Here is a 21,936-nt window from a genome sequence, read left to right on the forward strand (position 1 = left end):
TACTGTGCTATATTCTTTGTTAAATATTTCACATATCACCCCTGGATGAAAGGTATAGCATGCTGAGAACAAATATAGTTGTCATCAAACTTTTATGATGCAAAACAACATAGCAACTGAATCTATAAAACAAAAACTTCTAGAAGCATGTTATTTTGTATTTTAAAAGTCAACTGAGATACTTTAACTTAGTTCTTTCAAAATAGATCAAATAGGCCAACAAATAATTTTAGGAAATTTGACTATCACTTTCAAAAAACTTGAGTGAGCATATATTGAATATTTATGAATGCACATCTACAATATTCCTTAAACATTATATAAATTAAGTGCCTATGAAAGTGAAAAACATTAAATGTAGTCTTTAAATGAAAGTTTAATAAATAAATTAAATATATATTGTAGTCTTTAAATGAAAGTTAAATAAATATTAAAGAGTAGAAACAATTTAGCCTTTCTTTGCTTGCCTAAATCCATTTAAGAAAGTTGGGATAAAATTCTAATAAAAATTAAAATTTTTCTAAATAATTTTGGGATCAAAGGGGATATCAAATATAAAATTGCATCTCATGATTGATAAGAGACATACTCTATAGCAAAGGTTATGGTAAGAATATAAACCACATTTGATAGAAAATTCATAACCTTATGCTTTCATTAAAAAAAATGATCTGAAAATATATGAAGAAAGAATTCAGGTCTAGAAACCAGGGAGTCTTAACCAACTTGTCCTTGGAAATGGTTCTGGTTCTTATGCCTAAATATAAATCTGTGCTAACAAGTTCCATTTTTAGAAAATAAAAAAAAATGTAGCTTTTTTAACTTTGAAAGAAGTAAATTGGCTGGAGGTGGCTTTTTTTGTCAGTAGTTTTCCAGAATATGTATTTTTTTATTTTTATAGAAAGACTTGAACAAAACTTAGTAAATTAATTTATTCAAAAACAACTTCCAATAACTTAGACCCACTTTTAGAGATTAATACACATACAGTGCTTAAAATTTAAAATGAAATTGAAAAGTTATTTCTTTTTTCTTTAAAATGCTTTCAAGACTTTAATTCAGGGTCTGTGAACCATATTGCTTTTTCTGTCTGTGATTTTTTATAGACTGTTATTGATAAAAATTTTGACCTGTAATACAAGGTTTGCACAAGACGAGAGCTAAGCAAACATAGGTTTATAATCTGTGTAGCATGCAGGACAAAGGAGGTGGAAAAAAATGTGAATGCCAAACATCAAAATTGTGAGATCTAGCTTTTATCCTTCCTTTAAAATGGGAAAGGTGATACTGGGTGTACCGGTTAATAATGTGGATTTTGTAATAAAAGAAAACACAATAATTTCAAGAGAAACATTAAAAGTGCTTTATTCAAAGTAATGTCCATCGCTAGCTACACATTTCTCCATCTTTTAGGTAATTTGTAGATACCGTCCAATAGAACTTTTCTTGTTTTGAGGCAGGCCATTCAGAGACCCAATTTTCCACTTCTTTGTATGTTTTGAAGTGCTGCTCAGAAAGTGCATGTGCCATTGATCGGAACAAGTGGTAATCTGAAGGAGCAAGGTCTGGTGAATACAGTGGTGGGTTATTAACTTCCCAGGCAAGATCTTTTCACGTGTCTTTAACTGGTTTTGAAGTGTGTGATGGTGCGTCATCATGAAGCAAAATTACTTTGCCATGTCAGAAGAGGCCCATTCTGGTCGTTGTATGATCAAAGCTTGGTTCAAATTGATTATTTGTTGTTGATAGTGATCAGTATTAAGTTTCACCTGGTTTTAGAAGCTCATCATACACCACACCTTCCTGATCCCACCAAATGCAGAGCATTATCTTTTCTCCGAAGGATTTGGCTTTGTAGTCGATACTGATGGTTGACCTGGATCAACTCATGATTTTGTGCATTTGGGATTCTCAAAATAAATCCACTTTTCATCGCCAGTCACAATTTGATGCAAAAAGACTTTCTTTCGTGCTGTTGAAGCAACATTTTACTGATGACTTTTTTGGTTTTCCATTTGTCTTTGTTCAGTTGATGTGGCACCCATTCTCCTTCCTTTAAAATCTTTCCCATTGCTTGTAAACAATCAGAAATTGTTTGCTGAGCAACATTTCATCTTTTTGCAAGTTGTTTTTGAGTCTGACATGCATCTTCATCCAATATGCTTTTAATTGTTGGTCTTCAAACTTTTTTGGTTGACCTGGATGTTCTTTGTCTTTCACATAGAAATCAGCACTTTTAAAGTGTTTAAACCAGCGTTCACAAGTATCTTGAGATGGAGCATGTTCACCATGAGCTTCCCAAAGTATACAATAACTTTCAGCAGCACGTTTCTTCAAAATAAAGTAATGAAATAAAACTTCCCGCAAATGCATTTTTTTGGGCATGAAATGCAACATTTTTTTTTATTTTTTTAAAAAATATATTTTATTGATTTTTTACAGAGAGGAAGGGAGAGGGATAGAGAGTTAGAAACATCGATGAGAGAGAAACATCGATCAGCTGCCTCCTGCGCACCCCCCACCGGGGATGTGCCCGCAACCAAGGTACATGCCCTTGACCGGAATCGCACCTGGGACCCTTCAGTCCGCAGGCCAACGCTCTATCCACTGAGCCAAACCGGTTTCGGCGAAATGCAACATTTTTAAGTGTAAAAATATCTATGATGTTAACACCTTCAGCAAATTTGACATGAAATTTTGAAGCTTGCTGTCAATACAACAAAATAGCATACATATCAAATCGCATATATATCAACATATGTGTAACTCCATCTGTTGAAAAAAATCCACATTATTAACCGGTATACCTAGTATGTAATATTCATATATTGTGCAGCGATGTCCAACTTCTGGTTTGAGGATGTTTTGTGATTTCAAGTGATCTTGAGACAACCTGTTTGATAAGAGTAAAGGGAAAAGTCATATGGTCTGCTGGAGTTCTTATTTTCTGGCAGAAGATTCCCTGCCAAATAAAGTTGAAAAGAATGGTGGAAGAGAATGATGTATAATTATGGTTTGTGATATTATGAACATGTCCAGTTATACATGGAAAAGCTCTAGTCGTTCAGGCTTAGGCCAGGTTTTCCCCTGAGAAAACCACTTTTCCCTCTCCCGCCATTCTCCAGCAATCTTACTCTTCTATTTTCTTCAAAGCACCGATTATTATGTGAAAGTGTCTTGTTCCTGTGCTTCCTTATTATCTGTTACCTTCCATTGGACTGCAGGTTCCATAAAAGCAGGAATCCCACCTCTTTAGTTTGCTGCTGTCCCCAGTGACTAGAATAGGTGCCCCGTGTGTAGAAGTGCTCAATAAATATGTGTTGAGTGAATGAATGAATGTGAAAACTGTATAAGGAACAGATATCTGAGAATGAGGAAAATGCATATTCACCCAATTTCAATGGGCCCTCTCTTTTTATTGTGAATTATTTTAGTACAATTATACATTCATGCTGTGGTGATAACAACTTTTATATTATTTGTATGACTAATTTTCTTAGCTGACTTTTTTATGACACACAAACATAAAATGTTTTACACAAATGTGGAAGAAGGACAAATTTGATATATTAAACAAAACATTTGAGTATGGATTGACTTGAATCTATTTTAGTGTGGGAAAATATTTTTATTTAATTTAATTTTTTTATTGTTTAAAGTATTACACATGTCTCCTTTTCCCCCCATTGATCCCTCCCTGGCCACTCCCACCCCCAGGACAAACCTCCACTGCCCCAGTGTCCATGTCCATTGATTATGCTAATATGCATGCATACAAGTCCTTCGGTTGATTTATTACAGCACCCCCCCCCCCCCCCCCCGCCTCCCTGCTCTCCCCTGCTTCCGAGGTTTGATGGTTCATTCAGTGTTTCTCTGTCTCTGGATCTATTTTTGTTCATTAATTTATGTTGTTCATTATATTCCACAAATGAGTGAGATCATGTGATATTTATCTTTCTGTGACTGGCTTATTTAGCTATTTAGCTTAGCATAGTGCTCTCCAGGTCCATCCTATTTTTATTTTTAACATGGTCTCATAGGGATCTCTCTTTTAAAATAATTTTTATTTATTGTTTTAGAGAGAGAGGAAGCGGCCCGGGGGGGTGGGGTGCGGGAGAGGTCAATTTGTTGTTCCACTTATTTATGAATTCATTGGTTGAATTGTCCTGACCAGAGATCTAACCCGCAACCTTGGCGTATTGGGACGATGCCAACTAAGCTACCCAGTTAGGGCTGGGATCTCTTTAATTTTGGTGTTGGAGGACAGTACTCACACATGCCTTGCAAGCTACAGTATCTCAGTGTGGTAGACAGACTCTAAGTTGGCCCCTCATGTCCCCCACCCCTGGTATCCTCACCGTTGTATAACCCCCTCCTTTTGAGTGTCTGTGGGGAATGTGACTTGCTTCTAGCCAATAGAATATAACAAAGGTGATAGGATGTCACACCTGTGATTACATTTTGATATTTAAGACTCTCTCTAGAGACTCACTTTGCTGGCTTGAGCCTCCATGTTGAAACAGCCCCCTTGGTAAAGACTTCAGGCAGCCACTAGGACCTGAGGTTGACCTTCAGCCGACACTCAGCAAGAAGCAGATGTTCTCATTCCCATAACCATGAGGAAATGAATTATCTCACTGGAAGCATACAACTTGTTTAAAACATTGTCAATCATTTATTCCTCAGGGGCTAAGAAGGGTTTGAGAAGAGGTTTGCTACAAAGGTATCTGAGCTTGAAGGGGGTGACTGCTCCTAGGTAAGGATGGACGTGTAACAGGGAAGCTTGGCTAGATACAGACTTCTTTAGCTTCAGTATTTGCTTAGGTCTTGGCCATATGAATGTCTCTCTGTACTTCTTGCTTATATACTTAGTATCTTGAGAATGACCTGATGGGGAGGTGTGTGTTTACAGGGCCCACGATGGCATCAGAAGGATGAAAATCGGTCACAGATTCCCTGAGAAGCCCTCTATATTGATGTTAACCATGGCAACATGTAGGCAAAACCAGAAAAACCAAATCAGGAGCAGTTGGTAGTATAATGGTAACTGAGCCTGGGAGAAATTTGCATCCTGCTGAGCCAAGCTCACCTTTCCTCCATAGCCATAGCCAAGCATCTTCCTTTTAAGTGAGCTCTGGCTCAAATGCAGAGCCTGAGCATTCTTTTCACATGCGCTGAGGAAAAAAATCTGAAGAGGGACTGTGAGTGGGGGTAGGAAGGAGGCCAAGGACCAAGGCGCAGGGGTGCTGACCAGAGGAGAGGCCAAAATGCAGCCAGCCTTCACAGCCCTCTTCATGCTGCTCTTTGTCCTGCTGTGTCTCCTGGGAATCCTGGCCAATGGCTTCATTGTGCTGATGCTGAGCAGAGAATGGAGGCGGCTTGGGAGGCTGCTCCCTTCCGACATGATCCTCATTAGCTTGGGTGCCTCCCGTTTCTGCCTGCAGTGGGTTGGAATGGTGCACAACTTTTACTCCTTCTTCCACCTGGGGGAGTTCAGCAAGGGTCCTGCACGGCAGCTCTTTGGTCTCCAATGGGACTTCCTGAATTCAGCCACCTTCTGGTTCGGTACCTGGCTCAGTGTCCTCTTCTGCTTGAAGATTGCTAACCTCACCCACCCTACCTTCCTCTGGCTGAAGTGGAGGTTCCTAGGGTCAGTGCCCTGGCTTCTGCTGGGCTCTCTCCTGATCTCCACCATCGTCACCCTGCTCTTCTTTTGGGGAAACTACGCCGTGTATCAAGGTTTCTTCATTAGAGAAGTTTATGAGAATATGACCTACATGGAGAGGGTCATGAGGATGGAAATTCACTATTTCCTACCCCTCAAATTAGTCACGTTGTCAATTCCTTGCTCTGTTTTTCTGGTCTCCACTGCATTGTTGATTCATTCTTTGAGGAGACACACTCGGACAATGCGGCAAAGTGCCCACAGTCTGCAAGACGCCAGCACCCAGGCTCACACCAGAGCTCTGAAGTCACTCATCTCCTTCCTCATTCTTTACATTCTGTCTTTTGTGTCCCTGATCATTGATGCTGTAGGCTTCTTTTCAACAGAGAGTGACTGGTTCTGGCCATGGCAAATTGTAACCTACCTGTGCACATCTGTTCATCCCTTTATCATTATCCTCAGCAACCCCAAGCATCGAGAGGTGTTCAGGCCGCTACTTCTGTTGGCCAGGGGCTTCTGGTTGGTTTAGGTGCCATGGTCTCCTCATTCTGATTTCCAGAAGAGACTCAAGTGAGGATGACAGAACCACGGCCCATTTACATGGAAATATCTTCATAGGTAGATGTCTACTGGATCATGCTGTGGGCTCCTCCTTTGAAAGGAGAGAAGGAGAGCAAAAGCGGGAACACTCTGAGCATGATACCTCTCTTGGGACACTATTAAAATAGGGCCCCAAGGGTCCCAGAGAGCCAATATTGTCCAGAAGGTCAGAATACAAAATTTTGTGCAATTCTCTGTTTGTATATTCTGTGTTGAGAGGAAGCCTTCATTTAAATGTCTTGATTAAGTATACTATCTTATCTTGAAAGCCTAATGGAAAATTAACCTTTTGCACTCTGATGTCGAGTGTGACTCCACAGGGTTAGCATTAGAATAAAGGAATCGAGAAAAAAGCAAGCGAGTGCAAAGGGTTAAGAGAAAATATGTCCGCAACTGAATTGGGGTGTAGATGGGGAAGCAGCAACCTTCGTGAGGATAATGTCAGGGTTACTACTAAGGGACAGTTGTGGTAGACAGTGGCTGGGCTGTGGGGTCTAATGCCCTTCTTTTTGTGGAGATTCTTTTCCTCGCACCAAGCTTGGGTAATTTGGTTTTAATTTTGTTAAAGCTGCTGGAAGGTTTCTTTACACTACCCCCATCTCTTTTTTTAAAAAAATATATTTTATTGATTTTTTACAGAGAGGAAGAGGGAGGGATAGAGAGTTAGAAACATCGATGATAGAGAAACATCTATCAGCTGCCTCTTGCACACCCCCTACTGGGGATGTGCCCGCAACTAAGGTACATGCCCTTGACCAGAATCGAACCTGGGACCTTTCAGTCTGCAGGCCGATGCTCTATCCACTGAGCCAAACCGGTTTTGGCCCCATCTCTTTTTTAATTGATATTTTCATTGTTCTGCGTTTGGTTTTCTCCTTTCTCAAGTCTAAGTGGCAGCCAGATTTTTTCCAGGTTTATTCTCCCCACTCCCTGCCACAAGCAAATGTCACCAAGTCACATGTGAATAGAATAAACATGTACTTCTGTTCTGAAAAACATTCAAAAATTTCACTTAGTTTGTGTCAAAACTATTGAACCTCTTTTTTTTTTTTAAGTAAAATAATGGTCCTATTAAATCTTTGCTTAAATGTTTTAAAATAGTTTGCTCCAATTACTATGCAATTGTTTTTAGAAATAATTTTGTAGAAAACTTTAATTAGAGTTGGGTGTCTCTAAGGCAAGCTTAAAAGTTTTTGTTAAAAGGCATCAATGTGAAAATTTTAAGAGTCCAGCAGATAACTGGATTCCTGAAAAGGAGAAATTTTAATCACTTGGAGTGAAAATTAGGGTGAATGTTGCTGAGTAGATGCATACTTTGGGGCTGCCACTATAGCACTCAGTAGATGAACATTGATTTTTGAATCATATTTTATTCTGATTGAGTTATTATAGAAGAGAAATTGCGGAAATAGAAAAAAAAAAAACCAGTCTTGAGGCCTTAGGCTTACTAGCATTTCAGAAATGCTCTACCATTTTATGTTCACCAATAAAGTTTGAAAGTTTCCATATCATCCTGTCCTTTCTAGCACTGAGCATTACAACTTTAATATAGTAAATTTAAAAATAGTTAATTTAATCAAAACAATCTTCTTTAATGTGCTTTCTTTTGATTACTAGAGCAATTACTAGTAGACAAACATATTAACTCATGAATTGTTCATGTCTTCTCTCTCTTTATATTATAGTAGAGGCCCAGTGCACGAATTTGTGCACAGGTGGGGTCCGTCGACCTGGCTGGTGATCGAGGCCTATGGGGGGGCTGGCTGGCGGCGGGGAGGGACCACAGGAGGTTGGCCGGCCAGGGGGAGGGGCTGCGGGAGGTTGACTGTGGAAGCACACTGACCACCAGTGGGCAGCTCCTATCTGAGTGCCCCCTGGTGGTCAGTGCACGTCATAGTGACTGGTTGACTGGTTGTAATGTTGCTTAGGCTTTTATATATATAGATCTGGTTTTAATAAAGGTAACTTTTACCCATTTCATTTGGAGCAATTTCCTTGCAGTTTGTTTTTTAATTTTCCTTGAGATCTGTTTTTACAAACAGAAGTTTTGTGTATTTAAAATTAATGATTTTTTGTTATCTCCTTTGCCTGGAAAGTCTTTTCTTCCGAAGAGCCTAGAGTTTTACCTTTATTTTCTTACAGTTTTATAATTTTTAAGTATCTTGTGTATGTGTAAAAGAGTGCATTTAGTTATTGGATTTGCAATAATTATACATGTGGATTTGTGAAGACCTGACATCCAGTTTCTCACCTAGAAGTATGGTCTGTTTCACCAATTATTTAAGCCTTCCTTTAAATCTTTCCGTAAAGATATGTTTTCTTTATATAGACTCCTTGAACCTTGTATATATTTTTTCACATTTTAGTTTGTGGCTATCTTTGCCTGTAGATTTTTCTATTACATTAAACAATTTTTACTCTTCAGGAAAGCTCTTGATTTTCTTGGGTAAATTTAGCTTGTATCCATTGAATTTATTGAACTCCCTTACTTACCAGTGACAACTCAATTAATTCAGGCTTCTTAGATAGAAAATAGTATCTAAAAATGAAATGACATTCTTGTTGTGTTTTTTTGTTTGTTTGTTTGTTTATTACTTTTAATGGGATTGCCATCAGTTTCTCAGCCATTAAGAATGCTTTCTGGGTCCTGGATGGGCAGCTCAGTTGGTTGGAGCGTCTTCCTGATACACCAAAGTTGAGGTTCAGTCCCCAGTCATGGCACATACAAGAATCAACCAATGAATGCATAAATAAATGGAACGACAAATCGATATTTTTTTCTCTTTCCCTCCCTCCTCCTTCCTCCCCCTCTCTCCTTTCCTTTCTCTCTAAAATCAATCAGTAAATAAAAAATTATTAAAAAATAGAATGCTTTCTGGTTTTTTTGAGGTATAGATTGTGTAATATTATTTCCAAGATTTACTTATTTAGTTTTAAAAATCAGGATTCCATATTGAAATTGACAAATACATTTTCAGTATAAAGATCATTATATGGAGTCCTAAAGTGTAACCTAGTAGTGATATACTAATAGAATTTGTATCGTAAGCTGTTCTTGAAGAAATATGACATAGTCTTAATGGATAAATATTTTAATACACTATTGAAATTGATTCACCTTGCTCCCCTCCCCCAGATATTTAATATAATCACATTATTTCAGGAGTTTTAATGGGCTATTCACATACCACATCTGCCTTTTGTTCTGTCCTCCAGAATCTTTCCTAGGTGCTTCACATTGTCTTCCTAACTTAATTTAATTTTATTTTTTTTCCTAACTTAATTTTAAACTCTTCTTTCTTTCACTCCTCCATATCCAATTAGTCAGCTCAGTACCATTTCCAGCCCTAAATTAGTGAAATCCACCCCCATCCCCCACTGATCCATTGCCCTGCTAGTCCTCACTCTTCTTCACCTGGTTTGTTGGAATGGCTCCCTAACTATCTGCCTTTCTTCTTCTTCTTTTTAAATTTAAATTCTTTATTGTTTAAAGTATTGCATGAGTCTCCTTCCCCCCCCCCATTGACCTCTCCCCAGTACTCCCACCCCCCAGCACATGCCCTCACCTCCCTACTGTCTATATCCATTGGTTATTCTCATATGTATACATACGTAAGTCCTTTGGTTGATATCTTACCCCCTCACCCCCCACTTTCCCTCATTAGATTGGACGGTCTGTTTGATGCTTCTATGTCTTTGGTTCTATTTTTGTTCATCAGTTTATATTAATTATATTCCACAAATGAGTGAGATCATGTGATATTTATCTTTCTCTAACTGGCTTATTTCGCTTAGCATAATGCTCTCCAATTCCATCCATGCTGTTGCAAATGGTAAGAATTCCTTCTTTTTTACAGCAGCATAGTAGTCCATCGTGCAGATGTACAACAGTTTTCTTTTATTTTTAAATATCTATTTTATTTATTTTTTATAGAGAGGAAGGGAGAGAGATAGTTAGAAACATCGATGAGAGAGAGAAACATTGATCAGCTGCCTCCTGCACACTCCCTACTGGGGACGTGCCCACAACCAAGGTACATGCCCTTGATTGGAATCGAACCTGGGACCCTTGAGTCCACAGGCCGACCCTCTATCCACTGACCCAAACCAGCCAGGGCTGTACAACAGTTTTCTAATCCACTCATCTGCTGATGGGCACTTAGACTGTTTCCAAATCTCAGTTATTATAAATTGTGCTGCTATGAACATAGGAGTGCATATATCCTTTCTGATTGGTGTTTCTGTTTTCTTGGGATATATTCCTAGAAGTGGGATTACTGGGTCAAATGGCAGTTCCATTTTTAATTTTTTGAGGAAACTCCATATTGTTTTCCACAGTGGCTGCACCAGTCTGCATTCCCACCAGCAGTGCATGAGGATTCCTTTTTCTCCACATCCTCTCCAGCACTTGTCATTTATTGATTTGCTGATGATAGCCATTCTGACAGGTGTAAGATGGTACCGCATTTTCGTTTTGATTTGCACTATGTGCCTTTCTTCCATCCTTTCTCTACTATGAGACTGATCCCCCCGCCCCCCGCCGAAACACAAGTATGATCATATCAGTTCAGTTTTTAATATATTTTTTATTGATTTCAGAGAAGAAAGGAGAGAGAGAGAGATAGAAACATCAATGATGAAAGAGAATCATTGATTGGCTGCCTCCTGCACACCCCTACTGGGGATCGAGCCCACAACTGGGCATGTGCCCTTGACTGGAATTGAACCCAGGACCCCTCAGTCCACAGGCTGATGCTCTATCGACTGAGCCAAACCAGCCAGGGCTGTTAGTTCAGTTTTTAAAGTTGGTCAGTAGTGTCCCATCGCCTTCCCTGTGAAGCTGAAACTTTTACGTGAGTCATTTCTGGCTTTGATTTCCTACCTTCAGGTCCCCACGGTTGCCCTTGTTCCAGTCTTATTTTCACTTAATTTTACAGAATCATGATAGGAAGTCCTCACAGCATAGAATGATCTACCACCACCTTGCTTGCCTGGCGACTCCTTCCCCTTCCCTCTTAGGCTCAGAATTCACTTCGTCTTGGAAGTGTTTTACGATACATTGGCTCTGCACTCTCAAGTTAGGTGTCTTTCCTCTCTAGTTTCATTATATCCTTCACATTCATATTCTACTTATTGCACAGTGTTTTAGTTTTCTTGCCTCTTTCTCCACTGGAAACTTTTTGAGAGCAAGAGTGGTGTATCTTAAGTAGAGGATGCTCAGTAACTGTCAGGAGAGTGGCTGGCTGGATGCACAGACTACCAATAGCCTGCATTAAGAGTAGACCTGGTCTTTTCTTTCCTCTCTTCTTCTTTGCTACCAGAGTTTTCTTTCTAAAAGATAAACCTAATCATTCAGTCTGTGGCATAGGACCAATGGCCTTGTGTGTAGATACACCTCTGAGGAAGTTACTGTCACTAGCCAACATGGTCTTCCTGACTGTTTCTTTAAGGTGAGCTTTTAAAATTCTTAATCTAGGGAACCCTCTTAGTCCCTCGTGGTTTTTTGTTTTTGTTTTTTTAATTTCTATAATAGCGTGGCTCAGTGGTTGAGCATCAACCTATGAACGAGGAGGTCACAGTTTGATTCCTGGTCAAGCGCATTTACCTGGGTTGCAGGCTCCAGCCCCAGTGTGGGATGTGCAGGAGGCAGCCAATCATTGATTCTCTCTCATCATTGATGTCTCTATCTCTCTCTCGCTTCCTCTCTAAAATCAATTTATATATATATATATATATATATATATATATATATATATATATATATGTATATTTAAAATTTTCTATAATATTATTATTTTCTTTTGCCACTTAAGTTATTAAATTGATTTCACAGTCTGCATAATGTGGGATTGGGGTAAGGTAGGGAAAAATTTGAAGAAATTTATGTGGCTGGCACTTGAACAGACTCCGCACACATAGCACTGTCATTAAGTGAGCCAGGTGTCCTAAGGGTTAAGACTTCCGCAGACACACTTGGGTTTCAGTTCTGGCCCCAGCAATTGTAGCTGGTGTCCTTGGGCAGTCCCTTACCCTCTCTGTCTTGGTTTCTCTATTTGTAAGCAGATACTAGTTCCTACCTCATGGGTGTTTGTGTGGATTAAGCCAGTTAATTATGTAAAGTGCTTAGAATACTACCTGACACATAGAAGGGCTCAGTAAGTGTTAGCTATAATTATAATTACGAAAATTATAATAATTTAACCCTGACAGCAGCCATTTGAGATTTCTATTACTATCTCCATTTTAGAGGAAGAAAAAAGCCTTAGAGACGCTAATTCACTTGTCCAAGGTCACCCAGTAGACAAGTCCTAGATTCAAATCTAATGGTCTCATTCTGAAGCCTATACCTTTTGTTATACCATGTTGCCCCTGAAAAAGAGATGAAGGTATTGAAACCACTAATGAACATTCCAAAGTCTATAATGAGGAAGTTTTCAGGTTTTATTTGATCTGAGAACGATGGAGAACATTGACTTTTGGCAGATGGTTCAATGGCATTTCTAGTAAAGTATGTTCCGTTATGATGTGGAGGAGGAAGAGGCTCTTGTAGGAAAAAGAATTGGCGCTCTGAGGTGATGGGTGTTTGGATGAACAGAAAGAGGTGGACTCAAGGAGTAGCACAGGTCCTGTCAAGAAGTCCTCAGAATTGTGCCTCTGCAAGCGGTGTGTGCGAATACCGCATTCCCAAGGGGTGGGGAACTCTGCCCTGTTAGGAATTTGGAGTGAACAGGGATGTTGCCAGAGCCCCATCCAAAGGGAGAGAATGAGATTTGGACTCTAATTTTTAGCTGTGAGTTTTAAAACCATGTGTTGGCAGAAGAATCAGCTAAGTGCCTTCTTATCCACTAATCATAAAACGAAGCTGAATTGCCTTGAGAGCAGTGCTAATAAAAAAGCAGAAAGTCACATTAGTTACAGTTGTCTCGCTGTTTCTTGCCCCTCTAAAGCGCTTTCCGTATGTATTCCACATTGAACGTAGACCCGATTTGACAGTACAATTTGAATGGCAGCCTTGCTGTGATCTGGGAACAAATACTTTTGGCAACTGTGATTTTTTTTTTTTTTTTTGGGATAGTGCCGCTTAGCAACATATGCTGTCTTTCAGGTTATCTACATTTTCTGTCATAAGCTCTGTGCTTTGTTGTGTGATTGTCATTCCTCATTTGGGTTTTCTTTTTAGAATAAACTATATCTTCAATGCTGTCTTGTAACTTTATATGATTGGGGTCTTTGGGCTACTCTACACAAAAGAGAAATATTGTTTATAAGTCTAAATGTATGGCGTCCAAAGGAACTGCTACTTATATAATTATCCACAGTATGATTTTCTTCACATCTAAGAAGAAACTTTAAGAATATCAAACATTTTATTTCATTCTGCAAAATTGGAAACATTATTTTGTGTCTTCTTCAAGGCATTTTGTTTTCAGTCTTTAAAAACCATTCGCAGTCTTCTATGACTGACAGTTTTGAAGATCACTACTGAATGACCAGTTGGGTAAGGCAGTGTGACATTTCTAAAAATTTTCAGGTCCCTCTTTTACTTGATCTAAAGATTGAGTAGTCATTGTTTTGGCTCCTTTATTTGGTTTAAAAAAGCATTTAAAAGTTTTTCTGCCCTGGACAAGTAGCTCAGTTGGTTAGAGCGTCATCCTGACATTGGTATACCAAGGTTGTGGTTTGATTCTTGGTCAGGACACATACAAGAATCAGCCAGTGAATGCTGGTGAAAAAACAAATCAGTGTTTCTCTCTCCCCCCACCCCCTTTCTCTCCCCTTAAAGTCAATAAAATAAAAATTAAAAAAAATATTTACAAGTTTTGGAACAGAGGAATACTTTAAAGAAGTCTATTTTCCTAACAGGATGGCCTGTCATAGATTTATATGTGACTGTGGTGTATTTCTGATAAGTAACTAAATCTTCATGTTACCTTCACCCTTGTAGCTCAAGCACTCCAGAGCAGTAACCAGGAAATGAAGGTCATGACCCTGGATGTAAGCTTGCCAATATCAACTGTAGTTCTATGATTAATATGCCAGGCGCTTGTCTCACTCAGCCAACTCGGAGATTACAGATGCTTGAAGGGTTCTGTAAGCCCTCCTTCATGAAGGGACAAGTTTGGCTTTAGTTGTCACATTTCCCTTTGCTAATTTGTGAATGACAGCTGACTGAAGACTACAATAAAAGCTGTGCATAAGACCAGAAACTCATTTTAGCCACCACTGCCACCTGACCTTTATACTCCTTTTTTCTAGAGTTGTGAACAAAGAGGAATGCAAGCCTGTTGTCTCCACAGTGAAGTAACAAATGAGAGGCAGCAGACCGCTGTAAGGATACGAATTCTAGAAGCTTAGTTTTCCTTTATAGATTGTCTGAGTTTTATTATGAAATATTTCCTTCATCCTTTTTAAACACAATCTCATGAATAGACTAAAAATCTGGGAGTTCTTCCAATCAGTGATAGTTCCTTTTATCCTGTTTTCCTGAAGGTACTGAGTTAGATTATTTGGAATGTCAGGAAGTGTGAGATCTACAGTTACTAAAATTATTTATACAACATGGTCTAGGGGTAAGGCAAAGGGAAGAAGGAAGAGGCGCAGTGGGTGTGCCTGCTGTGTAGAATGAAAGCCTTTGTTGGCCTCGCTGCATGCTTTTGAATGTCCTCTTCAACGATGGACTTTTCCCCGTAGAAATAATCTTTCAGCCATTCCTCTCCAGCTGGGAAGCTTAACTTTCCTGAAAAGCACTGTGGTTGGCTCAGCCATGGTCTCCAGGGTAATAAGGGGTTAGGGTAGCATCATGCTTAAAAGCATGGCCTTTGGAATCAGCAGACCTGGGCTGGGAATCCCAGCTTTATCATTTATCAGAACGGACAGTGTCCTCATAAGTCCATGCTTTCCCTCCTGTAAAATGGGGGCTAATATCATTTTCCTCACAGAGATGGGAGGAATAGCTGAGAAAAATGTCTTGTATTTTAGTGTCTAAAACCTAGGAAGCATTCATTAAGTGAGGATCTCCTCACTAACTAGGAAAAAAATTAAAATGGCATATGCATATTTAAAAGCTCATCAAATTTCCCAAGTGTCTGCTTGAAAACAACCTACGTTTGATAGTCCTGAAAACTGCTTTGGCAGGCATTCTTCTCCTGAACCTTTTTTTTTTTTTTTTTTAACACTTTCCCAGGATTAATGACTTTTTTTTTTTTTTTTTTTTTAATTCTCACCCGAGGATATTTTTTCCAATGATTTTTAGAGAGAGTGGAAGGGAGAGGGAGAGACAGAGAGAAACACCGATGTGAGAGAGACACATCGATTGGTTGCCTCCCGCATGTCCCCGACCAGGGCCGGAAGCCTGGAACAGAGGTACATGCCCTTGAGTGGAATTGAACCCAGGACCCTTCAGTCCATAGGCCGATGCTCTATCCACTGAACCAAACCGGCTAGGGTGGGATTAGTGACGTTTTATTAAGTAGTTAATAAGTGCTACACATTTTTATATTAGGCTTTTATATTTTATTACTATTTACTTTTTTATCCTCACCTGACAATATGTTTCTTACTGATTTTAGAGAGGGGCAGGGAGAGAAAGAGAAAGAAAAACATAGATGTGAGAATCATCAATCAGTTGTCTCTCATGTGCCCTGACTGGGGATCAAACCCATGACCTTTTGGTGTGCAGAGCTACACTCCATCCAGCTGAGCCACCTGGCAAGTATTTTATATGCATTAGTTCATTTCATTCTTATGTCAGTCCTGTGAAACGGGTACTCTTATCCTGGCTTTACAGATAGGAAACGTAGCTGTAGAGAATATGAGGATGAGTTATTTTTCCAGTAACCAGCTAGTGGTAGGTCTGGGATTTAACTTCAGCTGTCAGGGTCTGAGTTGTTACTTGTCATTCCTTATCCTGTTAGCTCAGATGCCATCATCTGCTGACTCACATTCTCCCACATTTCTGTGTTCCACAGTCTTTTTAAAAGCTTTTGAAATAGCCCTCACTTGTTTGAGATTTATTGTCTCTGGCAAGGGCATACATCCTTGCTAACACCTTTTCTTAGGTGTTCGCAAGATGGCTTTTCAAATGATTTTGGTGTTATAGGTCATTTTTTCTTAGTTGAACCTATCAGTGTATTGAAAAGGAAGGAATGAACAGTTTTTCTTGTTTCCCTGCTCCATAGTTCATCAAATACGGTTTTTCGGACATTGTAACAGTAATTATTAGGTTTATTTGAGGCAAGTAGACCAAATGGTATATTGGTAAAATGTTCACAGATATAAAAATATTCTTAAATCAGCATAAAAATTTCTAAATTACAGCTGGCTAACCAATCATTCTGTATTGCATTTATATGCCAGTGGTTCAGATAGTTAAAAAAAAAACCTTTTATATTTGTTCATTGACATTCGCAAGAGAGAAAAGTTGAGCCCAGAAGTCAAACATACCTGGGATTTGCATATTAACTGCACAACGAACCAGCAATGTGTGACCATGGGAACATCACCTAAGTGGAGTAGGTCTTCTTAACTGTAAATTAGAGACAATAAAAATGACCATGTGAGTTTGTTTTGATAATCAAATGGATTTACACTTGAGCTAGCATAGCTCATATGAGGCTCTGAATTATTGGTAGCTGCTGTTTTGACTATGACAAATTTTATTGTTATTTAACACTAGTAGCCTGGTGCACAAAATTCGTGCAAGGGTAGGGTCCCTAGGCCTGGCTGGCGATCAGGGCCGATCGGGCCTTCCGGTTGCCGGTCGGGGCCTTCCTTTGTCTTGTGCCAACCCCTGGTGGTCAGTGCATGTCATAATGAGGGATCGAACTCCTGGTCTCCCAGTTGAACTCCTGAGGGGACACTTTACATATTATCCTTTTATACATATAGATATTTCTCTACAAAAGAGGACATGTCACATCCCTAATAGTGTACACTTAAGTTTTAGAAATATTATAGACAGCTTTATTTTAATAGATATAGTATTAATACAGTGCAATGGGTGCTATTTGAGGTTCTGGAGCTAAGAAAATGTTGTCACCACAGTCCTTCAGGTGTAGGCAGAGGCACTAGTGATTCGTGAGTTCCTAATTCGTTTTGGCATCTCCCAATGACTTACTGGTCAGTCATTCACCCATGTACTAATCCAATGCTTATTCAGATTCCTGGGCACTGTGCAGGGTGCTGTTGTCCACCTTGACCTTCTAGGGTTTGTTTATTAATTTATCAAGTTTTTTTTAATTTTTCCATGCATTAGCAATAAGAAGAATAAGGTAACCAAAATTTTCTGTGGCCATTTTACCTATCTTCCACAAGAAGGGAGCATTACATATGCATTAGACTTGAATTTAAAAATTCTGGGCTTAGCGCTATGGAGGCCCTGTTTGGTGTAATTGTAACCCAAACCCTGACTTTTTGCTAGAGCAAAATCCAATTGTGAACCTTCTGGAATCTTAATCTGGCCAGCACATTGGAGCGCCTACACTCTGTTACCTGCCAGAACATGTACAGCTCATTTGGTATAATCATGTCAGGGTGAGATGAGCCTCTGCTTTGGGATTAAACTCGGGAGAGAATGTGTTGGGGAGTGACTCTGTGTGTGTCTGAGAGCAGCATACGTGGCCTATCACCTGCACCAAACTGAGTGATGGTAGGAGTTGCGGAAGCAGTGTAGTCAGGTGGTAGGATGCCTGGGCTGCAAGTGTTGCTTTTAGTTCAACAGACTTCAGATTTTGTAGATGGGGAAACTAAGGGTTAGAGAGGACAATGGATTTCATGCAAACTATTTAACCAGTTGGTGGCAAGCTTGCCTTGATTGCACCCTATACAATTCCTTACCTGGGCCTTGATGTTTGACTGTTTCCTCTACCTGGGATGATAGTCTTCCTACCTGGGATAATAGTCTTCCTATTGATATTGGCATGACTTAACTCTCTCACTTAGATCTCTAGTCCTAATCCTTAAAGAGTTCTCCCCACCATTCTAAGGTAGCACGCTTTCCTACCCCTCTTTATTCCCGTATCCACCTTTATTTTATTTATAACACTCAGCACCACCTTACATTGTGTTTTATGTCTATTAAAATATGTGAACATTTGTTTGTGTTTGTCTCTTCATCTAGGATGTAGATGAAGAGACCATCTAGGATGTAGATGAAGAGACAAAGGCAGACATTCTCAATGCCTAGAAAATGCCTGGTACATAGTAGGTGCTGAATAAATATTAAGTTAATGAACAAACTTGTTTATCAGATGTTTGTGTCTATGATTACCAAATATGATGCTGGTTGCCAAGGATATAGTTACAAATAGAATACGGTCACTGTTGTCAAGATCTCATTTTCTTTTTTTTTTTTAAATATTTTATTGATTTTTTTACAGAGAGGAAGGGAGAGGGATAGAGAGTTAGAAACATCGATGAGAGAGAAGCATCGACCAGCTGCCTCCTGCACACCCCCTACTGGGGATGTACCCGCAACCAAGGTACATGCCCTTGACCGGAATCGAACCCGGGACCCTTGAGTCCGCAGGCCGACGCTCTATCCACTGAGCCAAACCGGTTTCGGCAAGATCTCATTTTCTAGTGAAAGAGAGACAAAATCAGAAAACTCTGTGTTATATTCTGTGAGAGAGATACTGACAGGGTATCCTGGAGAAAGAAGGTGATATCTGAGCTGAGCTTTAGAAGGAGCTGAGAAGCAGCAGCTTGAGGGAGGCAGGGTGTGATGGGAGGGTTGGGCAGGGGAGGCCTACCAGGCCGCGAGAACTACAACTAGAAAGGCCTAGAGGAGCGGGTCGTCCGAGCATATTAGGAGTTCTGTCCTGGAATGAGTAGATCTTAAAGTTTTTATCCAATTTGAATATATAAATTTTTAGATATAATGATGAAGTAATCAAATATATACTTATGTATTTGGCTACACTAAATTCCCTATCATATAAAGTGATTTATGGGAAATAACTGCTTTTTCTGCTATAATCATTTTGAAACACCTTAAACTTTTCATGAGTGTCTTCCATGTCCATAAATAGAATGCCGTTGGGCTATCTAACATAGTTCTCTAGAACTTATCGTATTAAATGTTGGGGCTACTCATTTATTCATTAATAAGCATTATAGAGCAAGTCCTTTATGCTAGGTACAGTGAACAAAAACCTTTATGCTGAAGGATGGAGTTTACATTTTGAATGTAGGTGATACAGTGCTTTTTGGATATGGATATGTTACTGACAATGTTATCTCCACATATATCTATCAGAAAACATAAGGAAACCATTTTTGTTCTTTTCTTTTTTCTTCTGACAATTGCACATGCCCATATTTCTAAATTAATGTTCATGTACTGATGTAATTGGATTGATTAGCGTTAGCCATTCTCCACTGATTTCCTATCATCCTGGTTTACGATTTGGTGCTGTTATCCCTCTCTCCTCTTTGCTTCCCATTCCTCCTCTCATTCCCATAGAGTTGTTTTACATTTTTTTTCTCTCATCACTATTCATCAAATATTATTCACAACTGGGAATTGTTATGCAATATGATTACATTTCCTTCATTTTGCTTCTCCTAAAGAGAATGGCGATGTGCTTATCCTTATTTAGTTTTCACTGTACCCGTTGCAAAATTTTCTACCCTATCCAAAAGCCTCTCATCTCTCTGGAGACTTCCGTCTACTATCTGGATGGATTACTCTATAGGCTGCCTTCCAGATCTTCCTGAAACTTCCCTTTGCTGTGTTATCCTGGGCATTCCCTTGGCCGTTTCTGAGCCATTTCCCCTGTTACCAAGATCTACTATCTTTCTCTTGTTTTTGTTTTTTTTCCTTGTTTCAGTGGAACACATTCTCTAATAAGAACAACAACTCCCCCTCGTCCTCCTTCAGGTTAAAAAAAGTATGGCGGCCAAGTGCACGGTGATGACCGCCCTTAACTAACCTGCCACAGGGCTCCAGTCTGAGCAGGATTGCCCTCTGAAGCTGGCGCATATCTCTCATCCTGAGACCTCCCTTATCATTTGGAGAATCCCCTTCCCCTTGCTCCTAGTTGAAGCCTCTGTTTTCTGTGACCTCATCCTTCTTGTTTTTGGTACAGTATCTAATGTCGAGGAAGCACAATAACACCCTAAGAGACCATGGTATATGTGAGGAATATTTTCTAAATTCTTGAATTTTGAAAAATGTCTTTTCACTCACCCACTCAATTGATAGTTTGGGGGAAAATCTTAGGTTTTTGGCACCTTCTGTTGTCTTGGTTTTTGATTCATATCAATTTCACCCTCTGTGCTGAAGTTCAAGTGCTTCCTTTCTGCCAGATTGTCTTGAATTGTTGATTTGCTTTTCAGTATCTCTGCTCATTCTCTGAATTTCCAATTAGCCTGGTTAAAGGTAATTTCCAATGATCTTTTCCCCTCTTGTGTGTGAGTCCACATCTCTTCTCTCTAACTTCTGGGGGATTTATTGAACTTTATATTTTCCAACCCCTCCACGGCAGAACTTCATTTCTGCTATCAGATTTTTAGTTTTGAAGAGCAATTTTGTTCTCTGGATATTTTTATAACTTTATATTCTTGTTTCATGTTGTATCTTATTTTTTTCAGATAATATTAAGGATGGATTTGTTGTTGTTTTTCTGCATAGTGTATTGCTTCCAAGTTGCCTTTTTAATTTTTTTTCTTTTACATTAGAGGCTTTTTTCAGTCTCTGACAATCTTTGTTTGAATGTATCTTTATGTACCTATATATTGTCAGGGTCCAGGGCAGGCTGCCCCCAAATAACCTATAATATCATTATTGATTCCTCTCAATTAAAGTTACTTGACAAGCATTTGGAACAAGAAGGGCACATTGGCAATCCCTTGTCCACTGCAGGAACTAAATCTCCCTGGTGGAAGGTGCCCCTCCTTGCTCCAGGAGGAGTATGAGAGACACCCTTATAGCTAGAGTTAAGGAACCCAGGGCTGGAAAGCTTACATAAACAAACCTCATTACTCCTTTACTAATTTACTACCTATGCCCAAACTTTGTTTAGATTCCTCACTAATGCTTACCCTGAACTAAAGTGCATTTGGTCCTGTCATTTCCTCATGAATTTATTGTTCCTTCGTCTAAGAAGTATAAAAAGCTGGCTGGGTCATCATTTCAGAAGCATCATCTATGATCTCTTGTGCACTCATATTAAATTGTTTTTTCTCCTCTTAATGTGATCTTGTGCAATTTTATCATTAGTCCAGCTATAAGAACTTAAGAAGCATAAAGCAGGGATTTCACCCTTCATGACAAAATGCATATACAAATATTCACAACTGAGGATTGTTGTACAATATGATTATCCTTCCTCTCTTTTGTTTTTTCCTAAAACTGATTTGTTTGCTTAGATAATTGCACAGTGCTTAATAATACATTTTATATATACAATCTTCCTATATAATAAAAGCCTAATATGCTAAGTGTCCGGTCATCTGTTCAACCAATCAAAGTGTAATATGCTAATGATATGCTAAGGCCACTCAGCTGCTCATTATGACATGCACTGACCACCAGGGGGCAAACGCTCCTACCAGTAGGTTAACCCTTTGCATTCGCTCGCTTTTTTCTCGATTCCTTTATTCTAATGCTAACCGTGTCGAGTCACACTCGACATCCGAGTGCAAAAGGTTAACTTGCTGCTGGGGTCCGG

The 21,936-nt window shown here is 39.3% G+C and overlaps 2 protein-coding genes across 4 annotated transcripts in view; both read left to right on the top strand.

Annotated features, from left to right (window-relative positions):
* Positions 1 to 21,936, top strand: part of CADPS2 (calcium dependent secretion activator 2) — a 484,731-nt gene that overhangs the window by 47,587 nt on the left and 415,208 nt on the right. The window lies entirely within an intron of this gene.
* LOC307108678 (taste receptor type 2 member 41-like) lies at positions 5,268 to 6,249 on the top strand (the record flags this gene model as incomplete). Its single annotated transcript, XM_079786827.1, has 1 exon — positions 5,268 to 6,249. One exon carries the CDS (start codon positions 5,268 to 5,270, stop codon positions 6,192 to 6,194), a length of 927 nt encoding a protein of 308 aa, XP_079642953.1. The 3' UTR covers positions 6,195 to 6,249.

The sequence above is a fragment of the Cnephaeus nilssonii genome, assembly GCF_951640355.1.
Source record: "Cnephaeus nilssonii genome assembly, chromosome: 12".
In the NCBI taxonomy this organism is placed as follows: domain Eukaryota; kingdom Metazoa; phylum Chordata; class Mammalia; order Chiroptera; family Vespertilionidae; genus Cnephaeus; species Cnephaeus nilssonii.